General features: G+C 54.9%; 1 protein-coding gene and 1 long non-coding RNA gene across 3 annotated transcripts in view; one reads left to right on the plus strand and one right to left on the minus strand.

Annotated features, from left to right (window-relative positions):
- Nucleotides 1–12,046, minus strand: part of GRTP1 (growth hormone regulated TBC protein 1) — a 27,842-nt gene extending 15,796 nt beyond the window's left edge. The window contains exons 1-4 of one of the 2 annotated variants that reach the window (XM_044779661.2): nt 11,700–12,042; nt 11,106–11,257; nt 3,267–3,425; nt 201–325 (exon numbers count right to left, since the gene is read on the minus strand). In XM_044779661.2, coding sequence (XP_044635596.1) covers nt 201–325; nt 3,267–3,425; nt 11,106–11,257; nt 11,700–11,746 — 483 coding nt within the window. In that variant the 5' untranslated portion in view covers nt 11,747–12,042. Of the gene's footprint in view, nt 1–200; nt 326–3,266; nt 3,426–11,105; nt 11,258–11,699 lie in introns of both variants that reach the window. The other variant, XM_044779660.2, reaches the window with a different exon arrangement.
- Nucleotides 10,586–12,622, plus strand: LOC139046527 (uncharacterized). Its single transcript, XR_011506671.1, has 2 exons — nt 10,586–10,724; nt 12,436–12,622. It is a non-coding gene; the product is annotated as an uncharacterized lncRNA (long non-coding RNA).
- Nucleotides 12,623–13,423: the final 801 nt, after the last annotated feature.

The raw sequence follows: 13,423 nt of genomic DNA on the forward strand, positions 1-13,423 counted from the left end.
CTGCCGGGCACGTGGGTGTCCTCTGGCTTTCCTCGCTGGGAAACTGAGCCACAGGCCAGCGTGAGGTATTATCGGTTAGGGAGTCTCTGCTCTGGGCTCCTGGGGAACGGTCGACGTCCCCTGGACGACGGCCCTGTCGTGAGTCTGTGGGTGTCCACGCTGTCCCCCGCCCCCAGCGCCCCCTAGCTGCCCGGGCTCACCTGGCAATACCCCACGCCCTGGTTGTGGTGCCCATAGGCCAGAAGCACGTTGTACAGGGTCTTCTGCAGACAGGGATCCGCGCTCTTGCGGAATTTCACGTTATCCGGGAAGGTCCTGTTCATATCTGCAGGGAAATTCACGGCACAGAATTGTTCAAAAGCTGGAAAGGGAAGACCAGTCTGCGACGAACCAGATCCTCCCGCGCCCGCCCCGAGGGAGGCCCGGCCCACCGCCACAGCGCACGCTCCGTCCACGCGTGAGGGATGGTCTCCACCCTGGTTACGCACCTGAGCCACACAGAAAGCTCCACAGGGACGAGCCGGGGGCACCCAGAGCCAGGAAGGAAGACGGGGGCGTCCCCTGGATGCCCCGTCCTGCTCCAGCCGCACCCCAGGGATGCCAGAGGGTCCCAGAAGCCCTTCCTCCCAAAATCAGCGGTGGCAGAGTGGGTTTCTCTGAGCCGAGGCCGGCCCTGCAGGCCCTGAAGCCTCCTCGTGTCCCTCCGCTGCGCAGACCCGCCAGCACCGCTGCCCTCACGTTTCCCTCTTAGCTGGGGGCAGGGGATTAATGTAGGACCATGGGTGACAAGTAAGCAGTTTACACAAAACCTTAGAAAATTTTCCCAACTCTGATGATGGAAAACCTAAGGAGGCAGCACATGCTGAGACGCCCTTTCAGAGGCAAACAGACAAACCGGAAACTAGGCCCCAAACAGACCAGCACTGCCGTCTGTCTGCAGGCTTCCCTGACCAGCCTCTTCCTCCTCGTCGGACACCCACTTTGTCCGGCCGTCCCCGCCCGACTGGCCGGCCAAGCCATTCTGCACGATGCTGGACGAGCTCGCCAGGACAGACTCCCGCCTGGCACTGAGCTCACACCTGACCATTTACCGCTGCATTTTGTATGTGACCCCTGCAGACAGGTGGGAGGGCAGAGGGTGTGTGTCAACGGAAACAATGACATCTTCACTGATTCTAAAGGTCCTCCTTAGTGTTGTGTGTGTGACTGTGCTGCCTACAATGACTGAAATGGACAGGGACCCACCACGTCTGCACCCATGTGGACCTCAAGAGGGGACACCCCCACGAGCTCTCCGTCGTGCTGTAAGGTGAGCACGCCCGGGCTCTCCCCTCTCTGCCTACAGAGATCCAACCGCTCTTCTCGCACTGACGTCTACACAGCTGCTGGAAAATTCTCTTCCCAGCCTCTGGCCCCACCCTTATCTTTGCTTATAAAAAACTAGATCTGAGCAAAATAGTAAGCTTAGTGCCTCAGAGCATATTATTTTTCATTGTATTTCTTTTACAAAAATTTTTTTTCTCTGGAATTCTAAATGTTCCAAAAACTGAAATCAATCAGGAGGAAATGAGAGTGTTTTTCACTAATTCAGACTAGAGTGATCAGCCCTGCTCGTTCCTAGGTGATATCTCTTATTATGAGAGGCTTCTCAGTATATTTTCACGTCTCTCCACGCCCCCCTTCTTCCCGTCATGGAGGGAGAGGCAGACAGGATGTGCTGTCTGTGGTTGCATGGCACGAAGCACCCACGCCACCATGCCTGTAAAACAATGTAGCCAGAGTCCTCAAAAAAACAGGCGTAGGATCACCATGTGGTCCAGCACTTCCACCTCTGGGTCTATCCCCAAAAGAACGGAAAGCAGAGCAGCATTCTTCACAACAGCCAAAAGTGGGAAGCAACCCCAGCGTCCAGCCACGGCTGGCTGGATAAACAAAATTCGGTCCATGCACACAACGGAATATTACTCAGCCTTAAACGGGAAGGAAATTCTCTCACCCGCCACAACACGGACGGACCTTGAGGACCTTATGCTGAGTGAAATAACCCCCTCACAAAAGGACAAATGCTGTGTGATTCCACTCACGAGGGACACAGAGCCCTCAAATTCATGGAGACAGAAGTAGATGATGGTGCAGGGGCCGAGGTGGGGGGAGGTGGAGGGAATTTAATGGGGACAGAGTTTCAGTTTTGAAAGATAAAATGGTGAATGTTATGTACATTTTACCATAATAAAAAATATTTACCCAAAAACGCTGGCACTAAACAGGGCCTTTAAAGTCATTTTCAGACACACAGCAGCATTCTGTTGCAGTTCACGGGCTTGGCCTCCCTTGGTGCTAGGTCTCGTCCCAGCCTGAATCAGCATTCCTGGCCCCTAGAGCGGCGCCCCAGGCTGGGCCTGCAGCTTCTGTTCCGAGACCTCTAGCCGTGCCTGCTGTGTGTCAGGATGCAGGCAGCGGCTGAGCGGCCCCAGCTCTCCCCACAGGCTCCAGCCCTGGGGATAGGAGACCCTAGGGGCTGCCATCAAGGGCTGAAGTCCCCTCTTCCTTATGTTGGGGGCAGACCACTCTCACTGCCACAAGCCAGTCCAACCTCTCAGAACTTTAAAGTAATTTTTTTTAATTAAGCATTTTTTGTTTAAATTTGCATTTCTCAGAAACTGTGAAAAGCAGAAGGGCAGAAGTGTTTCCTAAAAATCTAATTATTCAGTTTAGGTTAAACATTTCTTTGAGCACTTGGAACTGTAAGAGCCGTGAGCCTATGTGACAGCTGAGGAAGCTGGAAGGAACAGAAGCCAAAGCCCCAATCAGCACCTCCAGACGACAGCTAGAGCTCGACACAAAGAGGACCCCGGGTGAGGCTTTACGACACGCGAGCATCTGTAAGTCAACGCGGGTCACCACCAGGTGACGTCCGGCAGGGGGACGGCTCACTCGGCGGCCTCCTCGCCGACCTGGAGGGATTCTCCACGGAAGAAACCGGTCTTTCTACGACCATTTTCCTTACTGGCTAACTAGGTGCTCAGATGTTTGCTGAGTGAATTACAAACATCATTCTCCGCTCAGGAGTTACTTAAGCTCCGATTTTCCTTTGAGAAAAATATAACTTCAAATTGAAATCAGTTGATGCACCTTTAACAAAGAAAGTTTCTCCACCAACATCGCGACCTTAAAGACGGGGTATACACACAGTTCCCCCATCGGGGGCCCCCACTCCCAGCCTCCCGCCTCGGCCACCATCACCCGAGGGGCAGACGCTGCATCACCTGTCCTGATGGCCTCCTCCAGGCTGTCGTTTCTCTGTCCCTGGAGAAGCCGGTGGTAGTAGCCGGGGTTGCGGTCCATTTGGGCCTGGGCTCCACTCACCCCCATCCAGACGCGGGCCCGGTGCTCGAGGGGAACACCCTTCCGGATATAGCGCTTCACTGAAATGGAGAGAGGGGCGGCTCAGAGGCTGGGCAAGCCTCTCCTGAGGTCACAGCCTCGGGCAGGGCCCTCTGAGCAGACGGCACCAATTTCAACGCTTCTAGCTCTCCCCACTTCTCTCCCTAAACAAAACATGAAAAAGATGCAAAACATCACACATCTCCACCAAAACTGGTACATACACTCATCACAGAATTCTCTCCCAGAGGAACACAGACGGGCAGGCTCCAATAACCCCCAGTACTCCACCTCGCTGTCAGCACGCAGAGCTGACGCACTGGGGCTGCAAGGCTCACCCTCTGGTCCTCCCTGGCCACCAGCCCCACCGACCGTGCAAGATGCGGCGGACAGGACAATGGGTTGGCCACAGCCCGGCCTCAGGCTTCTGGTCTGCAGGGACTCGACCAGGAACACTCACTGTGGCCCAGGGTTCCAAGAGCACAGCTGGTGACCGCACAGACACTGCACATGGGAGGGACAGAAGCCACCCCGAGTGAAGGGACACGGAGCAGGAAGAGACCTCAGGGGCCGGGGGAGACGCGGCGGCACAGTGACGGCTGGAGGGACAGACCCGGAGGCCCTCGCATACCAGGCTCAGGCTTGGGTGCGTGGTCCTGCCCTGGAGGTCACAGGGCAACCACAGGGCCCAAGGTCCTGGGGGTTCTGGAAAGCTCTCTGCAGCTACGTGGAGCATGGACTAATGGGGAGAGACCAGCGAGTGTCGGCCGTGGGGCCTGCGGGACACACATGGCTGGGAGCAGGTGGCGTTAGTGCAGGTGTCCTTGTCCTGTTCTGAGGCTCATCTCTGTAACTGGGGGGTACTTTTATTGACAATAAATATGTGAGAGGCAATCAGTGATGTTCTAACGACCACAGAAACATAGGAAAAGAAGCCAAAACCACGTGTTTCCTCCATTGATCACTGTCCCGTCGCTTCCCAGGCAGAGGGGACAGATCTGTGAGACGGACCTTCCAGCCCCTTTGGTCAGCCTGGGGCCAGCCATATGCTCTCAGTGACCTCGACTTAACCTCAGAACAGCTCATTTTCAAAGCAAATATTCAAAGCTTTGTTGTTTTCCTTGGATGTTATATTATAAATGCCATTATTTTAAAAGAAACCACACTTTAGGAAAAAATAAAAGCGCATGCAATTAGTGAAATTCCACCAGCTGCCGTAAAAAGAAAAAAATCAGAGGCACCAGCTGCATTTAACAGAAAAAACTACAGGAATAACATTATAGGTTCCAGTAGAGAAAAGCAGTATCCACAAAACCTTATCAACTGGAATTCCAAGGCCACCCAGAACCGACAGCCATCGACGTTCCTGACACCTCAAAGCATAAGCCTGGAGGCCTCGTGGAGCACGAGCTGCCCCCCCCCCCCCGGAAGGGCAGGTGGGGCAGCAGGAGCCCAGCACGCACCCGCAGATGACGCAGGCGTGACAAGGGACAACGGGAGGAGGAGGTAACAGACTCCAGCACCGTCCGCCAAAGTCAAGGAAAATCAAGAAACCCTCTCTGCCATTCAGAAGCTCATCAGAGGGTCACCTCGTGGCAAGAACATCTCCGTACCTGGTCTATTCATACTGTTATGAGAACAAGAAAGCATAAGCTTTGTTTTATTTTTACATTTACCGAAAACACTCATTATTCAGCCCACCTTCACACCGACTTGGTATGACTTACGCTGAAGTCTGGCTGCAGGTCTCATGACCCCTCAGGGGGCAATGTGACCAGGAACAACCCAAATGAGTCCTTAATCCTCGTCTGCTGAACAGCAGCGGGCAGATCAGTCCCGACTCGGGCGGGGATCATCCCAGCTTAGACGGCCGCAGACGAAGGTCACGAAAACATCAAAGGAACCTCTAGATACTGACAACAAGCCACTGAAGTAAAAGACTGAAAATAGTCTCATTTACAATAGCACCAGAAATAAAAGGAGCAACACTTAGATGCAAATCTGACGAAAGAGCTGCAGGATCTGAAGGCCGAGCGTTAGGAAAGAACTCAAAGACCCAGGTAAGCAGAGAGAGACCACGAGCACCGCGGGCACGGGCTGGAAGACTCAGTGGCGTTAAGATGTCAGTTCTTCCCAAATTGAGACAGAAGCTCAAGGCAATTCCTATTAATGTTCCAGGAAAAATAAGTTCATAATGACAAGCTGATTCTAAAATTTATGCGGAAAGGCAAAGAAAACGGAAGAACCAGAAGAATTGTGAAAAGAAACTGGAGAAATTGGAGTAACACTCTGACTTTAGGGCTCACAGACTTCGAGTGAGCACGACAGTGTGGCACTGGTGAAAAAATACACACAGAGATTAATGGAATGTAAGAAAAAATCCAGAAACAGACCCACACAAACAGAATCAACTGCTTTTTGATAAGGTTACAAAGGAAATTCAACGCAGACAGAACAGTCTTTCCAACAAAGAATGGCCAAAATAAAAAATACCCAAAATACGAAGTGCTGGCAAGAATGTGGACACTAGGACTCTCACCCATTGCCGGTGGGAAGGCGAAATTGGGCAGCCGCTGTGAAAGCAGTTTGCAGTTTCTCACAAGTTGAATATACAGTCACCGTATGGCCCAGCAACCCCACTCCTAGGTATTTACCCAAGAGAAAGGCAAGCGTACGTCCACACACAACCCACGTGTGAAAGCTTATAATGTTGGCTCTCCACATCCCAAATGTCCCTTTGGCTGATGAACAGATGAAGCAGTCTGTGGGGCCGGCCTGTGGCCGAGTGGTTAAGTTCACTCGCTCTGCTTCAGCGGCCCACGGTTCTGCCGGTTTGGGTCCTGGGCACGGACATGGCACTGCTCGTCAGCCCATGCTGAGGCGGTGTCTGACATAGCAGAGCCAGAAGGACCTACAGCCTACCGGGGGGTTTGGGGAGAAGAAGGGCAAAAAGAAGATTGACAACAGATGTTAGCTCAGGACCAATCCTTGAAAAAGAAAACCTGTAGTGCGCCGTACAACGAAGGGCTCCTCAGCAACGAGGAAGGGACTGCCGATGTGCCAAGGATCACAGGTGCATCTCAGAATGCTATGTTAAGTGAAAGAAGCTGGACTCAAAAGGCTCCGAGCTGGGTGGTCTCATCTGTGCGACATCCCGGGGCCTGCCGGACTACAGGAAGGAGGAGAGGTCAGCAGAGCAGCAGGAGGGCACCCTGAGGGGAGGGGCTGCTCCGGGGCCCGCCTGTGGCGGGGGCGTGCGGCTCTCGGCGCTTGTCTGAACCCACAGAACTGTATGCCCTTGAGAGTGAACCGCACAGTAAATCAAAAGCAATCATTTAAAAACATCAAGCCAAAAAGTGCAAGTGGTCAACCTCGCTCTGGAGTCAGACTCAGCTCTGCGGCAACGTGCCAGGGCAGAGCCTGAGCAGGCCTCGCCCGGGTCCCTCGTCTGTGGAACGGAGACAACGCCCTGGGCCAGGTGCCCGAGGCACAGCCAGGGCTCAGGGACCCTCAGCCGGGTCAGCAACACCCAGAAGTTTCAGAGAACAAAGGCTTCTGCTACTTGTGGCTGTTCCTTACCTGAATTTACAGTTTCTTTAGAAGAGAATGAATATATTGACGTGTCCTCAGAGACTGACACTTTCCCCGGGGCTGGGCGACCCCACAGACCATCACTAACGTTTGCAGAAGCATAAAACATAAAGGAAAAGAGTTGGGAAATTTGTTAAAAAGAGGCGGGACTCCAGAGAATTACCTTCCAAGTGTCTGCCCCAACAAGGTGAAGCAAATCCCCAGGTTTTTTTTGGCAATTGTCCTTGAAAATATGTTTTTGCAGTTTTATCCTAACATAGATGGTGCTAATATCCGAACCCACAATGAAGGAGACGAGAAGCAGCACACGGCCACGGAGCTTTTCCCTTTCGAAGTCCCTTCACCAGGATGGGAAACAAAGAGGGACGAGGAGCCAGGGCGGCGTGGGACTGCGTCTGTCGAACCTCGTCCCTCAGGTTGAGAGAGAAAGAGTACATTGTGTTAAGGGCTCCTGGTGGATATTCGCTTCGGACAAAGAAAAAGAAAAACATTCATTGTATCCACAAATATCGTGATCAATACATTATAGCTGTCATCTGAAGACGTGCCGAATGCCAAGATCTGTAGATAACTGTGCTACTTGAGACATTAAGATGGGACAGATGAAAGTCCTTCTAAAAAAGATAAAAGACACAGTAGAACCAAAAAAGCAAGATTTGGTTAAAGAACAGGACCGAGGGAGACTGCCAGGTGTGCTCGCTGAAATTCAAGGATGGGCTTCCAACACTGAGCTCCCTGCTTATTAACGTCCACGCTGCGGGCCCAGCATCCCTTACACGTCGTCGCTTCCCTGGCGTGTCACAGACCTGACTACACTGCCATCAGCCTAGAACATCTGGTAGGAAAAACCTGGATTCCCACTTCTGGGACACCTCGTCCTCCCCTGTTTAGGCCTGAGGCTCTCGTGGAGCGTCGCCAGTGCTAACAGGACCCCTGACCGTCAGGCCCAGGAACCACGGCAAGTTTCAGTGGTGACACCCTGGGTCACAGAACCACAGGAGCCACACGCTTCTCGCTGGATGAATTTGAGTCCTCGTGCCCTGAAAGAACATGGGTCACTACTCACCTGGACGCTGAACCCCCATCCCCCAGGCTGAAGGCTTTCTCGGAATCAAATATATTTGCTCCCAAAACTGTTATGCCAATTATACAGGCGACCACAATCACACAGCTTAGAGAACATTATATAAGTCAAAGAAATACCAAAGCAAAAAAGAACTGTCATTTCAATAAAAACCAAGTTAAATTTTTAGAAGAGCTGATAGAGATAGGTGCCTGAAAAAACCAACAACAAACAAAACCTTCAAGTCAGGCATAGATAACCGCCAAGACGGGAGCAGAAAAGCTGGGAGGATTCTGCATTCAGGTTGCTTTTATTCCTACTCTACTTGGAGAAACCCCATACTGGAAAATAGAGACAATGCATTGATGGTGGTTCCTGCAGGAAAGATACAGGATTTAAATCAGCGGACCGACCCTATTCAGAAAAAAGGAGACGAAAGGACAGAACCACACAACAAAATCAAAGAGGGCAGAACAAAGGTGCCTTGAGTTCAGGTAAAAGCAGAAGCTTTACGCACATCTCGTAGTGACTCTCTGTTTTAACCGACCTCTGGTTAGCAGGCCAGAGGTAGCCACGCTGGGCAGGAGGCCATCCCCTGCATTAAGAGCAAACTGCAGACCCGTGGGTGCATGTGTACACGTGTGAGTGTGTGTGTGTGCACACTCTGCTCCCGGGGGAGACGTGAGGACAGTCACCAGCGGGCACCTCTGCCGGAGACTGGGGTGCGGGCAGGAGAGAACTCAACGGCACTCACGTCTTTCAGCATGATTAAGATGTTTTACCACGTGCATAAACTGTGTTTATTTTCATATACCTGTATTAACTTTTCAAACAATAAGACCCAGGCAACTTTTAAGAATAAATCAAAAGGGAAAAATAAAGGCAGATGTGCTGCTGGAAACACGTTCACACAGAGGCGACGCGGGGACAGACACCAGCACAGGATTTCCATGGGTGCACAGGGGACACTGGCTCCAGGGGTCTGCAGAGCAGCACAGGACGCCCTGTGAGGCCCCTGTAGCTGAGCTCATGAAACACAGTTTTGTTGTTGCTAACACTCCCCATCAGGACAGCCTGGAGGAGGGAGCTCGGTCAAGGGAGAGGCCGGTGTTGGCGTCCAGTGTGGATGGACAGCCTCCCTCAGCTCTGCCTGCCTGCCAAGCAGCCAGTTTCAGGTCAGCCTGCCTCCACCCAGCCCTCCTTCAATGTCACTATCTCCTGGGCACCTGCTGTGCGTCAGGGGCACTCTGCGCCCTATTCACTAGCCCCTTTAAAGGCAAAAATTGATTGTCACCCCTTGTTTAAAAACCCTTTTACAGCTGGCTGCTCTTGGCCTGGTCATGTGATGTGGCCCACCTGTGGCCCGGGACAGGGTCCTGCCCCATCTCCGGCCTGACCACCCACAGCCCTCATACTCTGCTCACACAGCTCCAGCCTGTGCAGCTGACCCCCAGCCTCACCCCTTAATTGTCATTAATGCCCTATTTCAAGAAGGGTTGACATGGCCCTCTGCCCCAATGATCTGAGTCCCCTCAGCTCCCGGGCACATTCCTGCCAAGGTCCTCACTACCTGCCCCATAGGCACTGTTGTCTGTCTGTCTGCAGGGTGGGGAACGGTGCAGGCAAACACTCCACTTGTTCACATAACAAACACCGAGGCCATCACCCCTGTCAACAAAAATAATCCATAACCAATCTATAAATGAAAATTTGGGTGAGTTTATTCTGAACTGAAATCTGAGGACCATGGCCTGGGGCCTTTCTTCCCAAAGGAAGAAAGGGCACCAAGGAAGTGAGGTATACAGAGTGGTTATATACCCCCATACAGGACATTTCACATGTGATTGAAATGTCCCTCCCACAATAGTCACAAGATTGCCCTGTCGGCACAGCACTTGATGGACACAGCAGGTAGTGGGTCTGCTATCTTGGTGGGCGTAGCAGGAGGCAAGTCTATTGTCTTGAGCTGGGAGGTCACAGGTGAGCGCAGCAATCAGTTCCTAGCCTAAGGAAAGATGCTTAATCCTTAAGGAAATGCCAACGTTGGAGGGGGAGGGAAGTTGCACCCTTATCTCAAGGGCCTTTTGCTCTTGTCATAGGCAATATCTAAAGCAGATATACAATGCATGCTCAACAGCCACGGTCAGGCCCTTTTGGAAAGACAAGGTCAGGCCGAATTAGGTTTATACCAAATGGCTTCCTCATATTCTCCAATATATCCTATTGCTTGCCATTTTTATTTGTCACCCCGAGGCCCTGCCATGGGGAGGGATCCTGGATCCCAGCGGGGGAAACCTGATGAACTAGTAAGATCCGCACTGCGCTCAACGGTGAGGAGGAGGAGGAAACCAGCAGGAGAGCAGGACGGGCGTGGATGCCTGTGTGCTGTGACCTGCCATGCCAGACGAGCACACAGGCCTCAGGGAGGTGGCATGGAGTCAAGACTTAGCCAGGGAGGGAGGGGCTGGGGCAGGAAGGAGAGGGGTCCAGGAAGGACGCTGGCTTTTGCTCTGAGGGATGCAGGGAAGGCTCGGTCACAGGTTGGACGAGGGGAGGGTCCCGACCCAGCTCGCTTGGAGGAGCACAAAATCAGTTTTCTTCTGGAAAGAAGGCCGTGGTCCCCATTCCTATCTGGCAAGCAGGCCCCGTGTCAAAGGGAAGAAATGACGCCCTCTACCTTCAAAGGGTGAGTTCTAGCTGAGTTCAAAGCTTCCAGCCTCAACTGTGAGCCTGGTAACCTCTGGGTCCCTGGCACCGCCCCACGGATACCCTGGCCAGGCTCAGGGCAGCCTCCCAGGTAAAGGGTCTAAGGACTGGAACCTCCCTCCTCCCTGGAGTCTACCGGGCCCTGGGTTATCCCCTCATCCCCTCTCCCCTGACCCCCTCTTTCCCGGACCCCTCTCCCTTGTGGATTTCACTCCTCCCTGGACCCCCCCCCTCCCTTCAGTATCTCCCTCCTCCCCAGACGCCCCTCCCCTGCCCTCAGTATCTCCCTTCCCCCAGACCCCCTCCTGCCAGGCGCAGGGCTTGTTTGCTGAGGGCGGGGTGGATGGAGCTCGGAACTCACCTGTCATACTTTTCTGCACTCTACCACTTCCCTTTAGAAGTTTAGACCATTTTATTGCTCTTCGAGTGAGGATCACCAGATAGGTGGAAAAAAATTCTTCATAAGCTGCATAATCAAAGTCTTCAGGCCTTTCAAACCCATATGGATCAATCCTACAATAGGAGAAGAAAAGCCCCAGAATAAAGTCCCCTGTAAGCACGTGCGACCTGTGGCTCAGAGCGCCCGGCCCGCGGGTCCTGCTCGGTCCGGCCCAGTCCGCCAGTCCTGCCCCGCCCCAGGGTCCTGCCCCCGGGTCCCCCTGCCCGGCTCTTTCCCCAGCCCTGCTCTGTCCCCTGGGTCCTGCCCCCGGGTCCCCCCGGGGAGGAGGCGGTGAACAGCGTGGGGGGCTGCGGCCTGTTGGGAACCGTCACCGGCCCCGCGAGAAGCGCGTCCGGTGCCTCCTCTGGCACAGAAGAAGACCCGGGACGCGCGCGGCGGGGGCGGCCGCCAGCCCGGCGACGCGCAGGCGCCGGCACCCCCCAACCTGCATCCCCCCTAATCCCCAACCCGCACCCCTAGGCCGGCTGAGGGGCGCCCCGGCCCCTGCGCGCCCACCTGGGGACGCGGTCCCGCGCAGCCTGCGCGCGCTCTGAGGGCTCCATGCCGGGAGGAGGGGCGCCCCGAGCCGCCGGGACCTAGGGGCCCAGGCCGGGGGTCAAGTCCGTCTCCCCGGACCGCGGGCCGCTGGAGTCCTTCCGCCGGGCGGCGGGCGCCCGGAGGGGAGGGGGAGGGGAAGGGGTGGTGCTGGAGGAGGGAGGGAGGGGGGAGGAGAGAGCAGGGAGGGGGAAGGGAGGGGGGAGGGAGGGGCGAGGAAGGAGGGGCGACGAGAGGAGGGGAGGGACCCTGGAGGACCCGGTGGGGAGGCGTAGGCGGGGCTGCACCTGCTCCTCCGGCCCCTGACCAGCGCGGCGTCCGGAGCTCCGGGAGAGGCCACGAGGGCGGAGCGCGGGACTGGGGGTGGAGGGGGCCCTGGAGCCAGGGGATCGGGGCCTGGGGGGACTCGGGGGGGACCCAAGGGCAGATGGGGGACCCTGGAAACAAAGTGGGGGACCCCGGGGCCTGGATGTGGGCCCGAGGAACAAAATGGGGGCCCCGGGGGCGGGATGGGAGGAGATCCGGGGACCGGATTGGGGGTGCGCGGCTGATCCCCCCCAGGTCACACGGTCCAGAGCTAAGGTTGGAGGAGATAGATCGTTTGCATTCTTCCACGATTCCTTCAAACCTCGGTACCCAGCAGGTCCAAAGGCCAGAGTTCTGACCCATGACCCCTATTTTTATTTGTCTTACGCAGTAAAAGAGCAAGTCTCGTTTTTTATTTGCTCTTCGTCAGACCTGAGAACCACACAGATTAGATGATGGTCCCCCTGCGCCCACGACGGAGCCTGCCCTTGCTTCCTGCCTGCCCAGACCAGAGCCGGCTCTCCAGCCAGCCGGGCCTTGGAAGCCTGCAGGCCGGCCAGGGGCGCGGGACGCGGCTGCTGCCCCTGCAGATGGGGGGGGGGGGGGGGTGGTGGTGGCGGGGCCGCCCCGGAGCACGGCCATCTGCGCTGACTGGGGGCTAGCAGCTCAGGCATCTCCTCCTCCTCGTAGGCGAAGGCGGCAGGGGCGGACCCGACTCCTCCTCCCTGGCTCATCCGAGCGCTTCTGTTCGGGATCCTGGGAGCCTGAGTCAGCCAGGCCCTCCGGCTGCCGAGCAGCAGTGTGACCCCGCAGTTCTGTGCGCCTCTGCCTGGGACGGGCAGCCTCCCCCTGTTCCAGGGCAGCCCTGGGCTCCGACTGTCTCCGCTGGTCCCTATTCACCTTACACTACCCTGAGATTTCAAGATGTGGCATGAAAACCATGTCTGAACTGCTGTTCATATCTGGGAGGCCATCGAACATTTGCCAAAACTGAGGGTTTTGAGTTTGCTTTGGAAATGTGGTGAGGTAACAGGGGATATAAGATTCATGGTACTTTCTAGCCTCAGCCCTCCACTTCCCAAGGGTCCTTTTTTAAAGATGGGTTCAGAACAGCAGGCAAATCACATGACCTGTGCCCTGGAGCCCACTTCTAGAAGAAGGTCTTTCTGGGACTCCAGATGCACTCTCGCATGAAAAGTGCCTGTGAGCCATGGCCGGATGTGGGAGAAATAATGTTATCAGCATTCTTGGAAAGCACCAGGGCTTTTGTGAACACACATGGGCACCAAACGTTGGTTTTCAGGAATGTTCCATCCGAGGCCTAACAAGGAGCCTGGAAGGTGATTTGTGGAGCCACTGCCCCTGAACTGGGAGTGACT

The sequence above is a fragment of the Equus asinus genome, chromosome 11 (genome assembly GCF_041296235.1).
Source record: "Equus asinus isolate D_3611 breed Donkey chromosome 11, EquAss-T2T_v2, whole genome shotgun sequence".
In the NCBI taxonomy this organism is placed as follows: domain Eukaryota; kingdom Metazoa; phylum Chordata; class Mammalia; order Perissodactyla; family Equidae; genus Equus; species Equus asinus.